Source organism: Salvelinus sp. IW2-2015, linkage group LG14, assembly GCF_002910315.2.
Source record: "Salvelinus sp. IW2-2015 linkage group LG14, ASM291031v2, whole genome shotgun sequence".
Classification (NCBI taxonomy): Eukaryota; Metazoa; Chordata; class Actinopteri; order Salmoniformes; family Salmonidae; genus Salvelinus; species Salvelinus sp. IW2-2015.
Window position 1 is genome coordinate 10,914,500 of NC_036854.1, and position 25,613 is coordinate 10,940,112.

Sequence of the window (25,613 nt, forward strand, 5' to 3'; positions counted from 1 at the left end):
CTGAAAACAAATTGACCTCAGCGACAATTATTGGAACAATTCAACGGATGCTTTGTGCACAAAGGTGATGACTAAAGTGGCTTATTAGGAATTTTCTCATCTGACTTCTCTCTGTGGCCCTTGTATGGAAATGGTCTTTCTGGGCCGGGTGTCAGTTAAACTTTAGTACCGAAGCAAAAATGTAGGAGCAGTCAAAACCGTGCTTCTAGACCGGAACCCTGGCCCCTTGATAGGCACAGATTATCCAGTATATTGACCACATACTCTAATGCCCGCCCTAACAATTAAAATAAATGTCTTCAAAAATGGAAGGCAGTTGGGAAGAGGCAAGGTGGGACCATTCTAGCCAATGAGAGGGCAGATACGCGTGTGAACAGCACAACGGTTTCCACTAGTTAACACAGCCACAAAGTCAAAATTGGTGCTTTTGGTTTAAATTTAAGGTTAGGGTTATGCATAAGGTTAGCAGTGTGGTTAGGGTTGGGTTTAAAATCACATTTTAAGATATGTAGAAATCTTTATTTATAACTTTGTGGCTGTTGTAACTAAAGTGTTTTTTCTCAAAGTTGCCGGTATGTCACGTGTCCTACTTATATCAGTACACTCGTAACAGCCTAATCATTACGAAACTTATATTTGATCAAATAAGCCATTCAATTCTTTGTTAACCAAATTTGGCACTCGTTCATTGACCTCTATACAAAATAAACAGGGGAAAACGCCACCTGCTGGAGAAGACAGATTTTGGMCCCAGTTATCTCTCTTGCTTCACCTCTTCTTCTCTGGTATAGGCCTACATTTGTGCCCASCATTTTTAATTACTTTGATTTCCACATGCTGGTCTCTTGAACTAGAGGCTTAGATTACATTTTACATCCTTTAAAATGTTTTGTTTTTTATTTCAGCAAATCCTTGCACAAACGGTTACATTTAATATATTATCAATTTGAAATGTTTCTTTAAAATACAATTATGTTCCATATTGTCTGCCAAACAGATAAACAAGAACATTACAACAGAATGTTTCTCATGCTGAGATACTGATGTAAAGCTATATTTTCCTACATAGGTATATTTATTGCCATACAATTTCAAGTGTAATAGTAATTAACAACAGATTCCAATTCATGCTATAGATAACAAAACCAGTTAGGAATCATAGTGACTTTGCCATGATAAGCAGCAAAGCAAACATCTGGTCACACTATATTGTTTACCACAATTTCCAATCACGTCGTTATTTTACAAGCTGCCTTTGTGTTAATAACTCAAATCAACTCAATTAAAATCAAACACACAAACAATAGCTTGGTTTATCATACTATCATACAACATGTTATATCTATGCCTTAGCTGTAGGCAACTTACAGGTTCCAGAACATTGATATAGGGAAATTAAATAGGGGACCATCACTAAGTCTTGAAGTATTCATGCAGAGTTTGAGCTTATCAACGCCCAAAAGCCTGAATCATTCCCTTGATGGAGCAAACCAACCCCGATAAACTACACAGAGATCCCAGAGTTAAGATTAGAAGGTCCAGGGCCTTGAGCCTGCTGCTCATGGTGGTCCACTTGAGCTGCAGGTGGAAGAGGGAGGGCAGGATGAAGGTCATGGCCGCCCCCGTCACGCTGCCCGTCAGCCCCATGAGCAGGGAGAAGTGGGGCATGTAGAGTGCCATGAGGAAGGTCATCAACAGGAGACAGCCCCGCAGAACCAGAGTCCCCATGTCCACACCCACCTGCGCCACCTCCAGCCTTAGAACACTGCTCTGGAGGACCTCAGCCACAGCGTAGAAGGGCAGGGGGTAGGAGAGGAGGGCCTTAGCCAGGAGGCACAGGTTGACCACCATGCGTAGGCCAATGGGAAGGTTATCAGTGATCACCTCTTTAGTATCCTCGCCCCAGGTGAGGAAGGCCAGCACAGAGAAGGTGGTTTTCAATACACAAGCCAGGGAGTGTGTCCAGCTCATCATGTCGGAGAAGTCCCCCCTGTCCTCCATGCTTCCCTCCAGGGTGGGCAGGAAGATCTGGGAGGTGTAGCTGAAGATGATGACCCCCACGGACACCAGGAACCTCTCAAAGTCCACCAAGAGGACCATCCTCCTCCAGGACCAGCGGTGGGCTTGGTGCAGGCAGTAGGCCACCACGATGAAGGTGATGAGGAACTGGGCCAGAGAGCAGAGCAGGCTGAGTCTGGAGACCACCCTCAGGTCCCGGATCAGCATGCAGGGCACTAGGGTCAGGAAGGTCATCACGGACCAGGCGGCGGGGGGGAGCGGGAGGAAGGAGAAGCTGTGACACATTAGGTTGGTGCTGACCACCAGGTAGAGGATACAGGTCATCATCAGCTCTACCACCTGTGCTGCGTTCACCACCCGCCCGCCCAGGAGGGGGCACAGGCGCTTACAGCAGGCATTGGCGATGTCCTCGTAGGTGTCCCGCACTCGTATGGGCTGGCCCTCCTCGTTGTCCTCGTACAGGCAGGATACAAGGATCTTACCTGTGTAGTTGCAGATGACCGCAGCCAGAATGAGCAGTAGCAATCCTAGGTAGCCACTCTGAAGGAGAGCGTAAGGCAACCCCAGAACAAAGATACCCTAGGAGAAAGAAGAAAACAAGTGAACGACACAGAGTGTGAACACAGTGTTTCCTAGAATGAAGTACAAGTCATCACCAAGGACAGTGTAAATTACTCTTTGCTCTTAGCCTGAGACTTGATTGTTTGAAAACTGCCACACATTAGAGGATGTTAAACTTAATCATTAAAGATAACATTCTGCTTCAATCTTAACAGATGTGCAACTGAATTTCTTCACGTGCTGTAAACTATTCAGTAGACCACACAACATTAATACAACAATCTTATCTTGCAACAAATTCCTAAATGGATAGTCTGAGCAACGTCGGGCTTTAAGTCAAATTGCAATGCAGAACAATGTAAGTAAACAAACTCTGTTTATAATGTGATTCTGAGTTAATATGTAGATGCTCTACATAGATAAAGTCAGTCCAGACAATAGGACACTGGGTATTTAGTGTTGCTGGAAAAGTACATGGTGTTGAGGATTATGATGATGCAATGACAAGGTAGTAACTGAACAGATGTAGTTGTTTACAATTAATCATACTCTGGCGTAGAAAACACAAATGGAAGTTAGTAGCCTGATTATCTTATAAAAAAGGCTGGGACACTGTTGATTTGAATATGAATGAGGGGGAACAACTGCTGAAATGTATATTTACTTACATACTAATAATATGCTGTAGTTATTGAAATGGCATTGTTTACAAAGGATTATTCTCAGCTCTTCCATTCCTTCCATTAAATATACTGTAATTAAAATGCATCCTCTAAGCACAACAACAACAACGCAATATCGATAATCACCCAGTGCACCATCTAACATTCATTTTCCTCCATAACCATAATCATATCTTGAGAATGGAAAAAACACAAAAAGCTAAACATAGAGAAGCATCTTTCCTAAGGTCTGAAGTTTAAAAAAATCTAGGTTACCTGAATAGCATTGGTCACGTTCCATCCTGCCTCCCAGGTGGTGATTTTAAGACAGCTGCTGCTGGAGGGACTGGTAGGTGTCTCATTTCCCCCCTCTGGGCTGGAGGTAGTGGGTGACTCCCTGGTCTCCTCTTGGTCCTCTCCATAGGTCCTGCTCAACTCATCCCTCTGGGCGAACCCMAGGCTCTCCTCATCCCCATGGAGGAACCTGGAGGTCCACAGCAGCTCTGCCTGCCTCAGAAATGACATTTCAGTGTGGGTTTAGAGGGCTCTGTCTTCAGCAAATGATACTGTAAACAGCCACTCAGGTCAGACGAGAGAGGCTACCTGTTGAGGTGATGGTTCCCTCCCCATCACAAACTCTAACCGCCAGCAGACAGCAGTGTCAATCTTAAGGGGGCTCAACCRCATACACACTTAATGACCACTGCACACAACGTGAACCTGAGAGGCTAAATTGGTTCTCCCTGACATTTAAATGGTCTAACAGGTGAGACACTATGAGGGCGATTGACAGGCTGTTGAACTGTGACAAAGGATAATAGCTTCCGGCTTTTAAGATGAAGAATGAGTCCATCATGCAAGAATAATCAGATATAATTGAATGTCTTGCCTCTGCAAAGGTCCTGAGAGGGGCCCATTTGAGTTTATAAGTTGTAATTTCTATTTTGAAACAACAAGATATGATAATAGTTTAGGGCTTTTGTGCAGATAACTTATAATTAWATAGTTGCCCTTAGTTCAACTATGGCAGTTAAATTTAACACCAGAGGGAGCAATAGAGGACCAAAAGCATGGGTGCCTAAATGTTTGCACTGGTCTCAGCATCAATGACAAACCTACATTGTAACACTTGGAAAGTTACATTTTGTTTTCAGCACATAGGTTAGTTTGTTTCTTACTATTATAAGACCACCATTACCATCGTAAAGTTTAGTAAAAGTATTATTCTTCCCTTAATCCCATTCCATATGAGCCCTTCACTTCTGTTCTGTGACGCCCCCTCCCATTTCGCGCGGGGGGAGTGGGAGAGTTTCTTGAACTTGCAAAAGTCACTCTTTGACATTCCCCTCAATTTCAGGCGCCGAGTCCGTCGCACATAAAGCGACTCCGCCAGACTGCACGCTGATGAAGAGATTTGAAAATGAAAGGTCTATCGTTTTTTACACTCATAGCGTTGCTATGGCAATGCAGCCGAGCGCAGCAAAGGGGTGAGTGGATCGTTTGCCAAGTAATCGCTTTACTCACAATCTGAAATATTTCGTTCTGATTTGTGAATTAGTCACAGGTTTGACCAATCCTTTTTTTTAAATAATAATATACAAATATTCCTTGGCAAGATTGCCCTTTTATTTTGAGTTTACTCTAGTATTTTCATTAAACAGACACATTAACATATTTTTTAAATGACGTTAGAATATTGGTTTGGGTGACAAAAGTAGAGAAAATATCATTTATGTTCTAATTAGTCTTCTCTGAACCATATCTTAGAATAACAGTTTAAAGAAGAATTCTAGATTCTTTCCAGAAATGTCATGTTTGGACAGCTGTAAACCCACAGAAATTGTTTAACCATCCAACTTTGTTCTGCCACCACTGTATGGGCTACCCACATCATTACATTCAGTGTCCAAACAGAAAGGGATTCTATCAGAAATATCAGTTGGAATCATCAACTGTGTTTTGATGTCTATCTAAGCTTAGATATGAATTGTAAAGATCCACTTTGATTTAAGTTAGAGCTTTCCCCTCATTTTAAATGCTGATTTCAGCTTCGATAGGAAATTGATGCTATCTATACAAACCATGTTCTTTTTTAATCTGATACTAAGGGTACTGTGAGTTAAATGGGGTTGAAATGTAATCATTGGCTGTCACTGTAGGTTTGTGCCTTGTGTCAGTGTATGACTGAGATATATCCCTCTTCTTTATCACATAGAGCTTCGTTCAGTGGCTGTTTTCTAGGATAGTGAGAGGCAGGGTCTGTGTCCTCTCCTGTCAAAGGCAAGGGACACGTGWCCATTAACAGGTGTCACTGTGTTTGTTAACGGAATCCAAAGCAGGGGGGGGACTCTAAATTTAGCCAGGTGTTAAGCAAAAATAGTGCTATCTCATCCTGTCTTCTAAAGATGCACAGGAAGGAGGCACAGGAAAGAGAAGACATTATATGGATGTGTGTCATGTGTCATCATCGTGATAATCCCTTTTGGATCAGTTATCAGGAGTGTTTTATAACAGAGCTGAGCGGACTGAGGTCGGCGTGTCTCTTCCAATGCTGGGTATTTTGTGGTCATTTAGAGCATCACCAAATCAACCCAACAGATGTTTAGTCGGAGCTCCAAGTATGTCCAGATGGTGATGCTGGATGAATTTGGGATGGATGATCATATGCAAAAACAACAACATAAGCCCKCTCCACATGAGAGAGGAGAGGAAGCTACTGTAACAGACATGTAAGGTTTCTCAGGCCTGCGATATTCCTCTGTGATACTGTAGCTACTTCTGTAACATCCCTGTTTGGCAGGCCACCAACAGTATTATAATGCCACATGGACTACTTTTCACTTTCTCGTTTTTTTATTTCTGTTTGTTTGTGCGTGAAAGACGTGTCTTTTTGTGGTCGTACCTTTCCCTGCAGAGTTGTTTGCAGACTGCTTTTGTGGGAGAAAAGGAGCGTAGAGGAGAAAAATCAATACTCCATTCTGCCACAGCGACAATGAAAACTGGGTCCAACTGTAGTCTGAATTAATCTTAATCAATACTGATGAAAAGATGCCAAGAGTATGATTTGATCAATTGCTGTGGGTGCTTGGGCAATCATTTGAAATTGCTGTGTTTGTCAAAAACATGAATGTCTGACCGTACCTATTTGTTTGAAGACAAACATTTTGGGGAATAATAGCAAAAGAAGAAATGTCTACAGTGGGAAGAAGGGTCTTGTTCATAAAACAGCACTGAGTATTTTTAATTGTCAAAGCAAAGATAATTGTAAGTGTAGATTGCCTGGTAATGAGACTATAAAATATGTTTATCATGTATTTACAATAGTCTGACTGTTTGAATGGCTGTTTTTGTTTAGCATATTTGCGTGAGTATGTGTATAGAACTTCATGCGTGCTAAAACAGTTGTGTCCCCGAGTTGCATCCGATACTACAGTAAACAAGTCTGAGTATTGACCTTGCAGAAGGACACTATAGTTAAATATCAGAAAATCGAATCATTCAGTCGACATTCAGTGTAAATGTTTTATTTAGTTGGAATTGTAAATATTGTGAATTTGTATGATTGTGTGCAGGGCTCCCTTGTAAAAGAGGCCTTGGTCTCAATGGGATTTCCCTGTTTAAATACATTTCTGTGTATTTAGATAAATAAAAACAACTAAACACAGCACAGGGCCTGCAGCCAGGACTTGAACCGATAACCTTTTGGCTACTATTGCCTCACACATGGGCCCCATATGCAGTCCTTCAGAGAGCTGTGGGATTTCTCCTCTGACCCTCATGGCATACTCCCCACTCAGCAGCTGCACTGAGACACTGCTCTCATGTGATGTGGTGTAACTGACTAAGTGATGTAAAACTGACCTCTCGCTGTACCCTTTGGTCTCTGCAGGAGGCCCCCCTCTCTCTCTCCTCCCTCCCTCTCCCATGGTCACTTCACCATGGCCTTGTAGCTCAGGGATGGGCCTGTGGTAACGCATGGTGTCAATTTCACCTCACTCATGCTGCCCTGATCCTGGACTGGAATCTGACCTGACATCTGGCAGTTTTGAGTAGTGCGTTGCTGCAGTGTTCTTCACATCAGTGTCAACAAAACAGAGATGAAGTTAGCATGTTACTATTAGGTAGAAGGAGCCATGGTTGAAATTGTAACTGAGATCATAGAGGATGCTTAGTGATTTCCTCTTGTGTCATTGTGACAAGGCTTAGAGAGATGGGAAGTTTAGTCATAGTCACAGTGTTTTGTAATTTCCCTGACCCTTCCAACAGGGAGTCTAAAAATATATGAGATTCATTGTAACCTAGATTGAAAGTACGGCAGAAATAAGAGATGGGATAGAAAGTCTGTCAATATACTTAAATGATTTGATGCGGTGTTTCCCCTGTATTCATTTAGCAGCGGTGCACCAACACTGCTAATTTGTTGCCGCCACACCAAAAATAAATACATATCCGGAAGAACGCTTTCAGTGTAGACTTAAATGACTAATCCCAGACAGAAAGTCTGTAGAAAAGACAATTGACGATATACAGTACCAGTCAAAAGTTTGGACACTGTCACGATCGTCATAATAACTGGACCAAAGCGCAGCGTGATCTGGGTTCCACATCTTTTATTACTATGTGAAACTCAAAGCAAAACAAAACAATAAACGAACAAATGAAACGTGAAGAAAATGCAGTACTCACAGGCACTACACAAAAACAAGATCCCACAAAGCACAAAGGGGAAATGGCTGCCTAAATATGATCCCCAATCAGAGACAACGATAAACAGCTGCCTCTGATTGGGAACCATACCAGGCCAACATAGAAATATAATTATATAGATGACCCACCCTAGTCACACCCCGACCTAACCAACATAGAGAATAAAAAGCTCTCTATGGTCAGGGCGTGACAGACACATCTACTAATTTAATATATATTTTCTTTTGTGAAGACATCAAAACTATGAAATAACACATATGGAATCATGTAGTAACGAAAAAAGTGTTTATTGGTTACTAAAAAGTGTCTCAATTTATATTTGAGATTCTTCAAAGTAGCCACCCTTTGCCTTGATGACAGCTTTACACACTCTTGGCATTCTCTCAACCAACTTCACCTGGAATGCTTTTCAACAGTCTTGAAGGAGTTCCCACATATGCTGAGCACCTGTTGGCTGCTTTTCCTTCACTCTGCGGTCCAACTCATCCCAAACCATCTCAATTGAGTTGAGGTTGGGTGATTGTGGAGGCCAGGTCATCTGATCCAGCACTCCATGACTCACCTTCTTGGTCAAATAGCCCTTACACAGCCTGGAGGTGTGTTTTGGGTCATTGGGGCGGCAGGTAGCCTAGTGGTTAGAGCGTTGGACTAGTAACCGGAAGGTTGCAAGATTGAATCCCTGAGCTGACAAGGTAAAAATCTGTCGTTCTGCCCCTGAACAAGGCAGTTAACCCACTGTTCCTAGGCCGTCATTGAAAATAAGAATTTGTTCTTAACTGACTTGCCTAGTTAAATAAAGGTAAATTAAATAAATAAAAATGTCCTGTTGAAAAACAAATGATAGTCCCACTAAGTGCAAACCAGATGGGATGGTCACCACCAAAATAGCCCTTTCCACGATCATGGGATGCGACTAGTGTTTGTGTTCTGTTATTGCCTTCAGTGTTCAGCTGACCTCTCAGGGTCATGGCCCCTGACCTCAGTGCAGTCCAGTGCCTCTCCTCTCTAGTGCACACTGTGTGGCTCTGAGAAAACACCACAAAACTCTGCACGTCAGTCCAGCCAGGCAGCCACATTCACAGCACCTCTAAGATTACTACATTACAAACAAAGCCACAGCCAACAGAGAGAGAAAAAGAAATGTGATTGAATTCATAATGCATCAAAAGACAGATGGGACAGAAGACATTTTTGGAAAAAATAAAATGCTTATTATGTTGGGTGACATATTTCCCATTACAGATTTTCCGGGTGAACCACACTGGAGCAGGCTACAGAGTAAATGTTAGCAGGCAGGGGCACATGAAATATGAATGTTGTCTGTGCTGAGCCGATATGTTATTTTGGTGAAGGGGTCTGACCGTTCACACCCCCTGAAATAGACACATAACCTCTGAGGATTCTGGGGGTCTAGAATATGATTGAACGATGTCTTGGAAGTAAATTATTCACAGGTGACATTCTCAGGCCTGGCTGTGACCGGACAGTAGGTAAATACTCAAGAATACTCATCAAAAGGGTAGTGTTTACCTATGACTTAGCCAACAGAAACCTGGGGTCATCTACCTGAGACATTACACTCAACATCCTTTTGAATCCTGCATCAGTAGGGCCTACCTTTCCTGAACTGATCTATTCTAATATAATGGCTTCTGTAATGACAGCATCCTAGTCTTCTATTGGACTATTGGATGTAATACCTATGTTTTTGCTCTCAGAAGCAACAGAATAGAGATGTTGGATTGTTATCGGCAAGGCTACCAATTTAGTCTGGAATTCCTCATTTCCTTCCAGATCATGCTGCCTAATGAAGAAGCAAATGGGTATTCCTTTCTAAATGTGTATGATAGACAAAGTCAGTTCTTTCTCCTTTCTAGGGAGCTTGAATGACAGGAGATTCCTTGGATGTTTTCTCAGCTTCCAAGTACTTGACCATTGTATCGCACTAAATGGATTCTCTTGTCACATTTGAAACCCGTGGGCAGCTTGTTTGGAGAGCAACTTCACAAAGTATTGCCAGCAGTCACCCGCTAACTCTTAACCTGCTAACTCTTAACCCGCTAACTCTTAACCCGCTAAATCTTAACCCGRTAACTCTTAACCCGCTAACTCTTAACCCGCTAACTCTTAACCCGCTAACTCTTAACCCGCTAACTCTTAACCCGCTAACTCTTAACCCGCTAACTCTTAACCCGCTAACTCTTAACTCTATCCAAGGGACTTGGATTTTAGAGCTGTCTGTACTCGTTTGCCTCAAGTTACTCGTTCAAAAAAACATCTTCAAGCTAGGTTCATTGTGACTTTGCTAAAGCCTCAATCTATAGTGAGTCTAAATCATGTTATAGTCTGTATTTCAGTTCACATTTCTCCACATATCTTGCTTGAAAAGTGGATAATTACACAGGCTGCGATATCAGGTATTTTCCATTATCTGTCAATAGGTGCGTTATACAGACATATTAGAATCATGTTGTGGTCATTGTCTTCTTCCTTGTATATTGGCATAGTGAAACATGCACCGTACTATATGTCCGACCCATATTTCCCATGCATCAGCCTAACCCCATAGCCAGCCGTGTCTCAGGGAAGATATTACACACGGTATTACACCATCAGTTTTGGCTTTGAATTGCTAATGTATGCATTCCATCCAGTTCTCCCCAATGCAACCAACAAGGGATCTCCGTCACGCCTCCTTTCAATTGGCTGAAGGAAGACTGTGGTACATTTGAGAGTTGAACCCACGACATATGGCACAGACAAAGTAATGAGGATCAACTCAATGTGCTGAAGTATCACAGAGATCCTTCAAGTAGCCTCTTCCCTTTCCTTGTATTTGTATTTGTTCCCACACTGGCCTGCCTGAGATTGCTCTGTGCAGAGGAGATTAAGTCCCACGTAAGCCTCCCAAGCTAATGGCTATTTGGCTTCCCTGTGCCTGTCGTCTGCGAGGCGTGAATCCCATTTCCCGTGCTTGAATCCCATTTCCATTTGTTTCCCGTTACACATATTGCTGTACCAGCAAATAAGGTGTTATTGAGATGTCTGTTGGAGGTGCTTAGCTGTGATTCATTGGAAACAAATAGCACCTCGACAAGTGGAATGGGGTTTTAACATATGTATAACATGCATTGCACCGTGGGGCCCCATTCTCACTCTGCCTTCATTTCAATAGGAGGAAGGGCTTCGGCAGGAATCTTTCCCTGCCAGCCAATTAATTATAAAAATGTCTTCCTATATTTCGAATGAGTGCTGACATTAGGTAAAGCATCGCACTGAATCATGACCATTCCTTTTTGCCATCACATTCCTGTGATTTAGATCTTTGGAATATCGCCGGTCTTATTTCTTTTGGCAAAGCTATAAATATCACAGTTACATGATTGCCAGGATGAAATAAGCATCTGAGAAACAAGCTAACTTTACACGTTTACTAAAGGGATGCCTTACAGTATATTAAGTCATAGCCTTATTGCTCTCTCTGCTACCTACCAACAGTCCCACCTATTGTCGGACATCAGACTATTTAGCCTGACTACCATTTAATCCGGTTAATTGTTTAATCACTTTAGAGTTTTGATATTCTAACCTTAATAACATCCATTACTGCTGTAATTAATAGATTAGTTGTTATTTCATTAAACTGTCCTTGATCTAAAGGAAGTCTGAACACTGTCATTCATGCATGTTTATCTCTCTAGTTTGGACTTAATTTAATCTAGACTTAACAAGAGGATGAAATACAGTAGCACCACCACCATGACAGCAGGCAGTCTGTCTTTTACTCACTGTTATACTCTAACTTATTCTGTGGGCTCTTTCTACTCTAAAACTCATTTAAGAAATGACATTGTCTTGTTTGACGTCCCTTAACTGGAAACGGTAGACTAATTCAGCTTTAGATGCCTTTACCTATCAACAGCATACTGCACACATTTATTATGCACAGAAAACACCACTGACTTGTCAACTTCACGCTAATGCTTGATTATTAAATAAAAATGATCCAATTAACTAGTAGATTCATCAACTAATGGTATACTATGACTAAATTAGAATGTATTTTTGATTGGCAGACCTGGCCATGAAGATGAAGATCAGAGCATATTTTTATAACTCGAATTGAGTTAGATTAAGATGACTGAGATTGTTCAGTGGATTTGCTGTCCTGTCTGAGGGCCGTAGTACAGAGGAGATTCCGGTGAAGTGAGATGGTCAGTACTTTTTTCCACCAAGGCCTACTAAGGGGAAGGTAGAAAGGGATTATTCTCTGGGATACACTGTTTAAAAGCTTTCTGGCCATAATCAAAGGAAATAACAACATTCTCCAGGCTGGGGACTCTATAGTGTAATTGAAAATACAGATGTGAGTGCATGCTGTTCTTGGAAGAGAAACTTTACTGTAGCGGAAAGTAGAGAGAACACAGCGTCCAGACTGCTGAGACTGAGAGAAACGGGGGCGGGGGACGGGACTAAATGCCTTTACCATTTTTCATTTGTGCCCTGTAAATGTTGTGGTAAATAGATGTGTTGTTTGATTGATGACTGGAACAGAATACTTGGAATGTAAAACTGGAAAAATGCATGTGGCCTTTGGACTGACCCGTGCAGACATAGGAAGGGTGTGGGAGGTGGGCCCAGGAGAACCAGTGAGGCCCCTCCCAGGCCAGAGCCGAGCCCAGACTTGAGTAGAGTAACAGGAGCAGAACTTTTGGAAGGCACACCGCCAAACGTTCTCTTGTGAAACTGGAGAACATCTCCCCTCCACTGTGGTACTGCTGTTCTGTTCCTACTACTTGTTGTGCATCCTATGTCTGGGAACATAATTATCCCACACACAAGACACACTTTTCTCCTTGTCTTGTCCTTTCAGACAGTCTGAGTCACCTTCTTCTTCCATGGCATTATTTATTCAGCCCAACAGAAGCCCCCTGACCAGGGGCGATAGAGTGAGGCACATTCTTACACATTCTGTTTACCGTTTAGACAGCTGGACTCACTGGGCCAGAGCTGGAGGTGGGGCTGAGGCCAGAACTTGAGGTGGGGCTGGAAGCAGAGCTGGAGGTAGGGCTGGAAGCAGAGCTGGAAGTGGGGCTGGGACCAGAAATAGAAGTGGGGCTGGGACCAGAGCTGGAGGTGGGGCTGGGACCAGAGCTGGTGGGGCTGGGGACTAGAGGTCGACCGATTAATCGGCATTGCTGATTAATTAGGGCCGAWTTCAAGTTTTCATAACAATCAGTAATCGTCATTTTTGGAAGCCGATTATGGCCGATTACATTGCAATCCACGAGGAGACTGCGTGGCAGGCTGACCACCTGTTACACGAGTGCAGCAAGAAGCCAAGGTTAGTTGCTAGCTAGCATTAAACTTATCTTATAAAAAACAATCCATCTTAACATAATCACTAGTTAACTACACATGGTTGATGATATTACTAGTTTAACTAGCTTGTCCTGCGTTGCATATAATCAATGCGGCGCCTGTTCATTTATCATCAAATCACAGTCTACTTCAACTTCGCCAAACGGGTGATGATTTAACAAAAGCGCATTCGCGAAAAAAGCACAATCGTTGCACCAATGTACCTAACCATAAACATCAATGCCTTTCTTAAAATCAATACACAAGTATTGTATCTTTTTTTAAACATGCATATTTAGTTAAAATAAATTCATGTTATCAGGCAATATTAACTAGGGAAATTGTGTCACTTCTCTTGCGTTCAGTGCAAGCAGAGTCAGGGTATATGCAGAAGTCTGGAAGTCTGGCTCGTTGCGAACTGTGTGAACACCATTTCTTCCTAACAAAGACCGTAATTCATTTGCCAGAATTTTACATAATTATGACCTAACATTGAAGGTTGCGCAATGTAACAGCAATATTTAGACTTAGGTTTGTCATCCGTTCGATAAAATACGGAACGGTTCCATATTTCACTGAAAGAATAATCGTTTTGTTTTCGAAATGATAGCGTCCAGATTTGACCATATGAATCACTTAAGGCTCGTATTTCTGTGTGTTTATTATAATTAAGTCAATGATTTGATATTTGATAGAGCAGTCTGACTGAGCGGTGGTAGGCAGCAGCACGCTCGTAAACATTCATTCAAACAGCACTTTCCTGCGTTTGCTAGCAGCTCTTCGCAATGCTTGAAGCACAGCGCTGTTTATGACTTCAAGCCTATCTACTCCCAAGATTAGGCTGGCAATACTATAGTGCCAATAAGAACATCTAATAGTCAAAGGTATATGAAATAAAAATGGTATAGAGAGAAATAGTCCTAGAATACCTATAATAACTACAACCTAAAACTTCTTAACTGGGAATATTGAAGACTCATGTTAAAAGGAACCACCAGCTGTCATATGTTCTCATGTTCTGAGCAAGGAACTTAAACATTAGGTTTTTTTACATGACACATATTGCACTTTTACTTTCTTTTCCAACACTGTGTTTTTGCATTATTTAAACCAAATTGAACATGTTTCATTATTTATTTGAGACTAAATTGATTTTATTTATGTATTATATATAAGTTAAAATAAAAGTGTTCATTCTGTAACGGCTGTCATATTCTTCCTCCTCCTCGGACGAGGAGAGGCGAGACGGATCGGCCAATACGCAGAGTGGTTAGTGTTCATAATGATTTATTATAACGAAAACTGAACACTGAAATACAAAACAAATAAACGAAGAGCAGAAACCTATACAGTACCGTGTGGTGAAAACACTAACACGGAAACAAACACCCACAAAACACACGTGAAACCCCGGCTGCCTTAGTATGATTCTCAATCAGGGACAACGATTGACAGCTGCCTCTGATTGAGAATCATACCAGGCCGAACACAAAATCCCAACATGAAAATCACACATAGAACAACACCACCCAACTCACGCCCTGACCAACTAAATAAATACAAGACAAAGGAAAACAGGTCAGGAACGTGACACATTCAGTATTGTTGTAATTGTCATTATTACAAATATATATATAAAAATCGGCCGATTAATCAGTATCGTCTTTTTTTGGTCCTCAATAATCGGTATCGGTATCGGCGTTGAAAAATCATAATCGGTCGACCTCTACTGGGGCCAGAGATAGAGGTGGGCTGGACCAGAGAGCGGAGGTGGGGCTGGGACCAGAGCTGGAGGTGGGGCTGGGGCCAGAGATAGAGGTGGGGCTGGGACCAGAGCTGGAGGTGGGGCTGGGGACCAGAGCTGGAGGTGGGGCTGGGACCAGAGCTGGAGGTGGGGCCGGGGCCAGAGCCAGAGATAGAGGTGGGGCTGGGACCAGAGCTGGAGGTGGGGCTGGGGCTCCTCCTCACTTAACTTTGACAGGTGTTTCTTCCAGGGGCCCAAACCATCCACCTCAGAGCACCAGGATGGGCCCCTACAGGGCCATGCGCACCGCTTTAGAAGCAATAAAGTAAAGTATCTAGAAGTCAGACCTTTAACTGCAGTGTTCAACGCTTTAAACAAAATGGTCTTTAGAGCGAACAGATGTTCTATTCTAATTATATTTTCTTACATTTTCTCGTTTGACGGAAGGACTCGCCATAAAGGCAGTCTGGTCGCTTTTATGAACTATAGCATTTTATGGGCAGAAATCTGCTAAAAAGCTGTCAAACGGAATATGTGAATTACGAGTTGCAGCATCTTTACTTGCAGCAAAACCTGCAATTTATAGCAGTTTACGACATATTGTTAATCTCCATCAGGAAAACACAGTAAACTGCAGTGGGAAACAAGCTCTCCAGAACAGAGCAGGAGAGACTGCAGGTTGTGTGGCCTAGGAATTTACTGCACAATTTATACGGTATATCTTTATATATCTTTCTCAGTTGGCATGTAGGGCTACTGTAGTGTAGATACCTGTTTGCTTTGCCACACGTCATTCATGTTGTCATCATTCATGTTGAAATTGAGGGGAGTTTCATGACTAGCCCATGTGTCACGTCCTGACCATAGTGCTTATGTGTTTTGCTTGTTTTAGTGTTGGTCAGGACGTGAGCTGGGTGGGCATTCTATGTTGTGTGTCTAGTTTGTCTCTTTCTGTGTTCAGCCTAATATGGTTCTCAATCAGAGGCAGCTGTCAATCGTTGTCCCTGATTGAGAATCATATATAGGTGGCTTGTTTTGTGTTGGGGATTTGTGGGTGGTTGTTTTCTGTGTCAGTGTTTGTGCCACACAGGACTGTGACGGTTAGTACGTTTGTTGTTTTGTATTTTGTCTAGTTTTCTTGTTATTAAATCATGGAAACTTACCACGCTGTACATTGGTCCTCCGATCCTTCTCGCCTCTCCTCGTCTGAGGAGGAGGAAGAGCTAGACTGCTGTTACACCATGTCTATCTTGTTCTTAATAGGACGTCAAATAAAACTACAAATACAAATGTTGCCCTATGTGTCATTGATCATGTATTACAGTATATTATATTAGCATTTGAACGTAACTACAATCCCTCTCATTTTAATTGAAAAAGAACCAAACAACTAACACCCATTGGAATTAATGAAGTTGTTTGAGTCATATCTATATGCTCGTAACATTGTAAATCAGCAGAGGGAGAGATATCCACTACTTCCTTGTTTAAACATGTAAGGAGCATTGGCTTGTTTGCTTTGGCCTTGGCTGGGCTGGTCATGAGGAAGTGCTTCAGCCCTGTAAGAGGTCGAGTCCTAATGAAACTGGGATGGTTACCATGTTAAATCACCCTGGGGATCCTACTGCCGGACACAGGCTGCTTCACAGGAGATTTACCGATGACTGGGCCGCACCGCGTTAAATCACAGTGAGCACTTACTGTGGAGGGGACGGGAGAGGAGAGGAGCAGCTAGGGTAAGGTGAGGGAGGGAGGAGGGTGACCTGCCTGGCTAATATCGTCCGTTAATAGAAGAAGAGAAGGCATTCAGATGATTTTATGATTGTGGTGTTACTGACGGACGAGGACTGTGGGTAGTGTTGTCTCAGAGCTGTTGGGAAAGACACACTTGTCATAGGACATTCCAGTGGGACCCAGTCTTGAGGGGCGGTGGGGAGTAGGTGGGGACTGGGAACATCACTTTCAGACATGATGTCTGAGAGAAGATCTATTGTCATAGAAAAGTGTACGTGTGAATTTGATGAAGTAACGAAGTCTCAAGAGAGTTCTCTCAGTCAGAGACGTGGCTCCTGATGGCAGTTGCAATAGAATCACAGTTGGTGGAACGTCACATCGGCACCATTACGAGCTCATATCAAATAATTTTGTTGCACTGGTTCATCTTTAAATCTGTTTCTATCCAGTTCAAGAGGATTTGATTTGTGGAAATGCCTGTCACTATGTATAGAATAAGACTATAGTAGAGTGACTATAGTCTTGTAAACTTTCCTCAGGAGCTTGACTAATATGTTTTGTTTTAGAACCATAGGAGGGAGAGAACATTTGAGTGCTGAGAGCATGATCTAGCGCTTTCTTAAGATTCCTATTAAAGGGATACTTTAAGGGATACTACTTCCCCAGAGTCAGATGAACTTGTGGATACCATTTTTATGTCTCTGTGTCCAGTATGAAGGAAGTTAGAGGTAGTTTCGTGAGCAAAGGCTTACGAGCGTTACCGCAATGACTTGAAGTCTATGAGTATCTACTAGCATGCTAGTTAGAACTTGTGCTAATGCTGGTTAGCAACTTCCTTCAAACTGCACGCAGAGACACAAAATGGTATCCACGAGTTTACCTGACTCTGGGGAAGTTCATTGCCAAAATCCAGAAGTATCCCTTTAAGATCTTTGAAATGGCATGAATTTCAAATATATATATTTAGCAGTGTGGTATGCACTTGGGTCTGACACATCCTTTTTACTATAATTTTCAATATGGTTTGATCAAATGAAATTCTTCAATTTTTAGCCCTGAACACACCCTGGGTTTCTCTGACTGAACAATTTTTTTAGTAATGGCAGCTAAGCAGTGCCAATTCATTCTGTCAATGTCAAGTGAAATGACTTTTCAGATTGACTGCACCTCTTTATTTGACATGAAATGAAATAGAATGCAACCTCATTTTGGCGGTATGTAATTTAAGATAATTGTGTTTTAGATAGTGAAAGAGCTGATTAAACAACCAAAGTGGAGCTTCCCAATTATTCCCTCTCCGATACTGTACATTGGAATCCTACTAAACTGAGATGTTTGTTGCATGCACTGTGTGTTTATGTGTGTGTATCATAGGCGGCTGGTGGTACCTTATACGGGAAGGACTGGGGTCATTGTAATGATATCAGCCATTATTATGAGCTGTCCACCTCTCACCAGCCTCCTGTGGTGTGTATGTGTGTTCACGTTCAATCAAACTCGACCTGAGTGATCGCTGATGATGTACAAGTGCTATGGGTGTGTGTGTGTGTGTTGTCCATTTGCCTGCCATCAGGGTCTTTTGCGGTCTCATGAATAGTCTTGACCTGCATGAGGAACCCAGCCAGTGAACCTCGCCATGTCTAGACAGCTTGTATTGCTTCCAAGATTAAAGTCTAAACCGGGTGCTTTCCTGTTTACAAGCCTGAGCTTAGCTTGTGAACACTTTCAGGAAAACATTTGGTCTGGGTCTGTATTTATCATGAACCTAAACACTCACAAACTTCCAATCAACATTTGTCATATTTGAAATAGGTTCTAATGATCAATTGATGGTCTTACGTGAACTTGTAAATGTTTCTAGACTGAAGAATAGTAGCCTGAATAAGGACAGGAAAATGTAARGTTTTATACAATAGTTAGTTATAACTATAGGAGGACTTTGTGAGAGAAAAAAACGACACAACGCCTGTAAAGGAATGTAGCTTAGGATAAACTCACACACAAGGACATTCTGCTATGCTCATGGTTACAATGACTCCATTTAGAGAGAGACAAATGAATGTAAAACGGTCAAATAACTGTTCAATAAAGAAACTTAATTTCTTAACTGTTCTGTAATAACCTGAGATTGTGAGCTCTAAGAGCTCTATCCTTTTGCTTTTGTGTTCTAGGAAGAAGACTGGGTTTAGTTATGGTTTGTTTCTGTTATGGTGCAACCTTGAATATGATGAATCTTACATCTGGTGACAGTGTATTGTTCAAGGCAGTAAATCAAACATTGATTGAAGGCACTATGAGTGGATTTCTTCTTGAAGTGCAGCAGGCATTTGAAAGGCTCTCAGATGCTGCTCACAGTTCAGGCGTCTCACCTTCATTGATCCCATGTTGGATTCATGTTGTCTTTTTATTTTTATTTACAATTGCTTTTATTCATTTTTAGAATCAAACATGGAATTCAGATAATATAATGTCTCGTGAACTGAAAAAAATGCCCGCGTTTACAGCTGCTCTATGCTGAAATGACGATAATTGAAATAGGGCCTAATTGGGATGATCATGATGGTGGTCATCATGATTATGATGAAGAATGTGATGACAATGACGTATAGGACTACTACTACAGAGAAAATGTACATCAATGATGTGGATGTATTCCAATTTGATGRGAAAGGTCAGTTTCTTATTGATTCATCCGTTGGGATATTTTTACTGGCAATTTGTAGAAGGAGTGAGATTTCTGTTTTTGTAGCTTGCAGAATATTTGCCTGCTGCTCAAAGACATCAGACTGGTCTTTATTCGGCCTTGATCCCATCCATGCTACATATCCATGCATGTTTTCATTTCTGTTTTTCACTCGTTAGTAGTCTAGGAAGTCGGGATCTGTGTTTTCAGTGTAATCCTAGAGCACATCAGGACATGGATGTGGCCTTTACAGTATAACATCCTGCTTCCTGTCTGTCTGTCTGCCTCATATTTTCTTTCCCTCCCTGGACGTCTCTGTCTGAATCCAGGTCCAAGGGAAAGAAACCAAAGAACATTCATCCTGCCTTTTAACATGCTAATGAATGACTGATTACTGAAACAAAAAAAAATCTTTTTTATTTTTTTGGTCCAATTGCAAATTACAAGTGTCATTATCCTCTATTAAGGAAGTCATTCATTTCTTAGCGGATGTCCACAGATGTAGTTACTAGGGAAACGGCATGTTGTTTCATCAAAGCCTGCTAGTCAGTGGTGGGGGCTCTAACCCCCTCTCCTCCCTCTCAAGATTGCATTACAGAGGTCTTAACTGTTCCATAATTGTCTGGTGGGACTCTCAATCCCTCATCACCCGGTGTGGGATGTGATCACACTAACAGCCCTTGAGAAAGAAGAAAGGGTATAAACAATAGCTAATGGATTTTTTTTTCTCGCAATGGAAAGTTGCTATCAGCAAGAAAAGCAGCAGCCACTTTGCATTGCATTAATCCATATGTCATAGTGAGCTTTGCTAGCCATCACCATTTATGCCTAAATGTATATTTCATCTTATGGATGGATTTTTTTGTTGGATTTCTATTTGAGAATATGTATCCGTCTTTGGGGCTGTCGTGGTGATGCTGTCCTTGTGTCAGGCCTGTATCGATCCCCTGCAGTACGTGTGCAGTGTGAGACTGATGTGTGTTGGAGAGTGCACACAAACACACAAGCGCACGTCTGAGGCTAAGGCTGATGACTGGGCTGGACTGGACAGGTGACCCATCTAGAGGAGTGATTGAGTGCTACACCACTGGGCTTTGGCATTGAGCAGATATAATGTAGCGTTTAAAGGTGTAGCGTTTAAAGGTGCACCCTGCCGCGATGAGGAAGTTGAAAAATAAATACTGCCGTATCAATCAATGGGCGACTGCGTGACCCCTTTAAGATGTACTCATTTTTTACCAGACACATTAAGCATCAGGATTAAACTGTCTAATGTGGACACGGATCTCAAGGACAACCAAACAGTCTGCTGGCATATGTCAGAGCAGGGTCTTCATCACTGTTCAATAAGTTTCAACTACTATCAGGAATTAAGGTAAGACCCAGATGCAGACACGTCAAATTGACAATGGTTTAATATTCCAACAGGGGCAGGCAATAGACAGGTCAATGTAGACAAGGGTCAGTAAACCAGAGGTGGGGCAACGGTACCGGACGGCAGGCAGGCTCAGGGTCAGTTTAGGCAGAGGTTAACAATCCAGAGGTGGGGCAAAGTTACTGGTCGGCAGGCAGGCTCAGGGTCAGTTTAGGCAGAGGTTAACAATCCAGAGGTGGGGCAAAGTTACTGGTCGGCAGGCAGGCAGGCTCAGGGTAGGCAGAGGTCAACAATCCAGAGGTGGGGCAAAGGTAGAGGTCGGCAGGCAGGCTCAGAGGCACAGTGGTCAGGCAGGCAGGATCAGAGTCAGGACAGGCAAGGGTCAAAACCAGGAGTGCTAGAAAAAGAGAGACTGGAAAAAGCAGGAGCTGAGAACAAAAACACTGGTTGACCTGACAAACAAAACGAATTGGCAACAGACAAACAGAGAACACAGGTATAAATACACAGGGGATGATGGGGAAGATGGGTGACACCTGGAGGCAGGTGAAGACAATCACAAGGACAGGTGCAACCGATCAGGGTGTGAAAACTGGGAGAGCAGGGAGTCCGGAAGTAGCCTATTTTCCTGAGCCTATATGTTGTTGTACACTGTAAAAATATCTACTTGTTTCAACTAAATATGATTAAGTAACTGGTTCCACAGGCTTTTTTAAATTTACTCAACTTTTCAGTCAAAGTGTTAGCTGAACATAGCATTTTTAGTTAGCCCAAACTTAGCTCCAACATGAGAAAACGTAAGCAAGAATTCAGTCAACTTAAAATGATGTGTTTGCTCAAATTGTCTCGTGTTCATTTAACTAGAAATTATTATTTGGGCATCTTATCTTAAAAAAGGCTGTGGAACTAGTTACACACAGTGCTTTTAACATACAATGTTTTCAACTTACATATTTGACATACGATTACATTGTGCATGTTAATTTAGAGAGTAAAATTATTCGACCTCTCATCTGTGATTTGTACTCACAACCTCTTGGTTCACAGCATTCCAATCTTCCTGCTACGCCCCCATGTCTGTGTCAATAACTGATTTCACCTGTATTGCTACACTTTGCACTTCAAAGTAAATCTCAGCGCTGTTAAAGGTATACTCAAGACAAATATTTTATTGATCGTAGTGATTAAGGAGTAACATTAAAAGTAACATGCCTCACCAACATTAGACAACTATACAGAAAAACATAGAATTGCTTAAATAAGTKAATCAAACCAATGATGAGAGAATAGTCTGATTAACTGATAATTGACACAGACATGGTGGCGTAGCAGGAAGCTCGGCATGCCATGAACCAAGAGGTTGTGAGTTAAAATCCATGGTGAGGACAAGATAAATGAACATGCACAATGTAATCATGTATGTCAAATATAGAAGTTGAAAACATTAGAGGTTAAAAGCACTCTGTGTGTGTAACAAGTTGAACAGCCTTCTGTAGTTAAGATGCCCAAATAATAATTTATATACTGAACAAAGATATAAACCCAACATTTAAAGTGTTGGTCCCATGTTTCATGAGCTGAAATAAATGTTCCATACGCACAAAAGCTAATTTCCCAATGTTTTGAGGCACAAATTTGTTTACATCCCTGTTATTGAGCATTTGTCCTTTGTCAAGATAATCCACCGACCTGAAAGGTGTGGCAAATCAAGAATCTGATTAAACAGCATGATCATTACACAGGTGCACCTTGTGGACAATAAAAGGCCACTCTAAAATGTGCAGTTTTGACAAACAACACAATGCCTCTGAAGTGTTGTGGGAGCGTGCAATTGGCATGCTGACTGCAGGAATGTCCACCAGAGCTGTTGCCAGATAATTTAATGTTAATTTCTCTACCATAAGCCGCCTCCAATGTCATTTTAAAGAATTTGGCAGTACGTCCAACCAGCCTCACAACTGCAGACCACGTGTAACCATGCCAGCCCAGGACCTCCACATCCAACTTCTTCACCTGCGGGATCGTCTGAGAGCAGCCATCCGGACACCTGATGATACTGAGAAGTATTTATGCCTGTAATAAAGCCCTGGTGTGTGGAATAACTCCTTTTGATTGGCAGGTCCTGGCTTCCCAGTGGGTGGGCCTATGCCCTTCCAGGTCCACCCATGCCTGCGCCAATGCCAAGTCAGGTGAAATCCAAAGATTAAGGCCTAATTTAATTTATTGACTGATTTCCTTATATGAACTGCAACTCAGTAACATCATTGAAATTGTTGCAATTTGCTTTTATATTTTTGTTAAGTTTAGTTAAAAGAACATATGGTTCGTTTTAAATTCAGTTAATTTTTGTCAACGTTTTCTCAAATCGGACCTGTTTGGGCCAATTATTTTTGTTGTTTTTATTCAGGTAACTCTTGGACCAAAAAGTTGAGTAAACAAAATAAAATGTTGTGGAACCAGTTACTTAATAATAATCTTTTGAAACAACTACGTTTTTGGTTGCTTTTCTTTTTACAGTAATACTGTGTATGTTGATTGTGTACTGGATGACATGACGCTTTACAATGCATTATGCAACAAGCAAGTAATGTTGCATATCAACTGAGTATTCTAAATGTGAAGCAGATGTTTCATAACAACCTAGAAATCTTTCAAGTAGATCCACAGTACTGTAAATCTTCTTATTCCTGACATTGAGTTGGTCAGACTTTGTAGACCAGGCATTCATTTTGAATGAAGGGAAAAGAACCACACTTGTAAAACTGTTAGATGTTAGGCGAGAAAGATCCATCTCTTTCTAAGAATCTGGCAGACAACTCTAGTGGGAGAGTCAGCATGAAACAATAATTTGTTTTATCAACTTGAATGAAGAATCAGCAGAAGCATGATATGAATGGGAGCTGCATCCAAAGTAGTATTGATCGGAGGCTGGAGAGAGCACGGAGAGATAGACTGAGCCCAGCCTTGTCATCCATACTTCATATATCAAACACAGGCCCACGATCAGAAATCCACCCTCTCCTTATTCAATAAAATACTAATGTACAATAGCAGTAGCAGGTCCCCTAGCAGCATACATACTGTAGCCTGTTTGGCTCATCACTGTTGGAAATCAATAGAGCAACCGTATGTGGGACACAACTGCCTGTATGTGAACATCAATGCCTCAAATACACCTTGTGTCAGTTAAAAGGCCAGTGTAATTTAGTACCAGTATGAGGTACTTAGCCATAACCATTGACATTTAGATTATACAGTAATAATGTAAAGTATGATCATAGCTGATGATAGTCCTTTCTTATTCCGTGACTATTCCTCCCTCTGTGCCTCTGATGAGAATTTGAAATCTTGACCTCGGTACAAGCGAAGAGAAATTGCTGTCCTTTGAGAAAAACTCTAATAGAATGTAGTGGGATCTTTCTGTATTAACCTTCCTCATTCAGAGCTCTGTTGTATCTTCCTTTGTAAGTATCAGCCTCATGATACAGTGATTTCATGTCTCTTCAAACCTAGTCAAATGCCTTGCTCCAGTACTGATATTCACTCCTATGCTTTCAGGCAACTGCTCCGCTCTAATTACCAGCGAATAGTCCCTGCTGTGTTAAATGTGGTGCTGCAAATGGAGCTAGACACTGTTTTATTAATCAGCCTGTGTTAGTGGCTGGGTGAGTGAGGGGAAAACACCTATAGGTGGTATAAAGATTCGGACGGACTTTAACCAAGTAGTGTCTCAAGGTCCAAGGTGGTAGGGCACAGTGTATTTTAGAGGTTGTACGCTACCATACTACCTCATCATTTGACTTTTAACAGTTAGGCCAGTGTTCTTAGACCTTCATCAGCTGGTGAATGTCAGTGCTATCGCGCCACAGAGTTCCTCATAGGCATCCGTAAAACAAAATGTTCTGCAGTTTTCAGATGTTCTTCACAGTTCATTTGGCCTGGACATCTGGAGGAACAGCTGGGAGCCATTTCAGAGCAATGGGCCCAGTCTTTGATACACTCAGTCAGTGTTTCCTTCCCATACAGAGCCATAACAGAACAAGGGGGCAACATGGGCTCAGCACGTGATTTGAGATCCCCCCCCCCCCTCTCTCTTTCTCTCTCTCTCTCTGTCTCTCTCGTCTCTCTCTCTCTCTGTTCTCTCTCTCTCTCTCTGCTCTTCTCTCTCTCTCTCTCTCTCTCTCTCTCTCTCTCTCCCTCTCTCAGAACTAAGGACACATACAGCTCCTTTTTATCTGATCCCCCATGGACAGTTGTTATTTACGTTCCCATTGAAGCTCTTCTGAACCAACAGCTCTGTACAGTATTTCATTTTAAACCAGAAACTGTTGTCTGTTTATGTCTGTTTTCTGATGGAGGGGCAGAGAGAGATCAAACACCAGCCCTGATTGTGAAGTGACGTCTCAGCTATTCCTACCATTGCCAGATATGTACCATTGGTGTCATATTTCTGCCATTGCTTGAAATCAACAGTTCTGTATGTATGAAGGATGCTGTCCCTCCCTCCTCTACAGGATCGTGAGCTAGGGGAGACTGTGGGTATAAACCTGATGGACCGTGGCTCTACTCTATAATSTCATACCGGTTGAGTCTCACTCTCCTCTGAGTCAGACCTGTCACACTGGCCTGGGACACAACCCTCTCTTTCTCTGGGGCCTATTCACCATAGGACTCCACTCGTAGTACAGCAACGGCAGTGAAGGAAGTTACAAAAATGTTACAGAATTGGTCAGACAACCTTGTATTGTTTATATATCAGCTAGATGT

The 25,613-nt window shown here is 42.0% G+C and overlaps 2 protein-coding genes across 8 annotated transcripts in view; one reads left to right on the forward strand and one right to left on the reverse strand.

Moving 5' to 3' along the window:
• Window positions 1-936: 936 nt before the first annotated feature.
• LOC111972914 (vesicular inhibitory amino acid transporter) lies at window positions 937-3,787 on the reverse strand. Its single transcript, XM_024000025.2, has 2 exons — window positions 3,519-3,787; window positions 937-2,598 (listed from the first exon to the last, which is right to left on the reverse strand). The coding sequence occupies exons 1-2, from the start codon at window positions 3,765-3,767 to the stop codon at window positions 1,450-1,452; spliced, it is 1,398 nt and encodes a 465-aa protein (XP_023855793.1). The 5' UTR covers window positions 3,768-3,787; the 3' UTR covers window positions 937-1,449.
• Window positions 3,788-4,594: 807 nt separating this feature from the next.
• Window positions 4,595-25,613, forward strand: part of lama2 (laminin, alpha 2) — a 144,586-nt gene continuing 123,567 nt past the window's right edge. For all 7 annotated transcript variants that reach the window (XM_070446506.1, XM_070446507.1, XM_070446509.1 and 4 more), the window contains exon 1: window positions 4,595-4,729. In XM_070446506.1, the coding sequence (XP_070302607.1) occupies window positions 4,663-4,729 (67 nt within the window). In that variant the 5' untranslated portion in view covers window positions 4,595-4,662. The remainder of the gene's footprint in view (window positions 4,730-25,613) is intronic.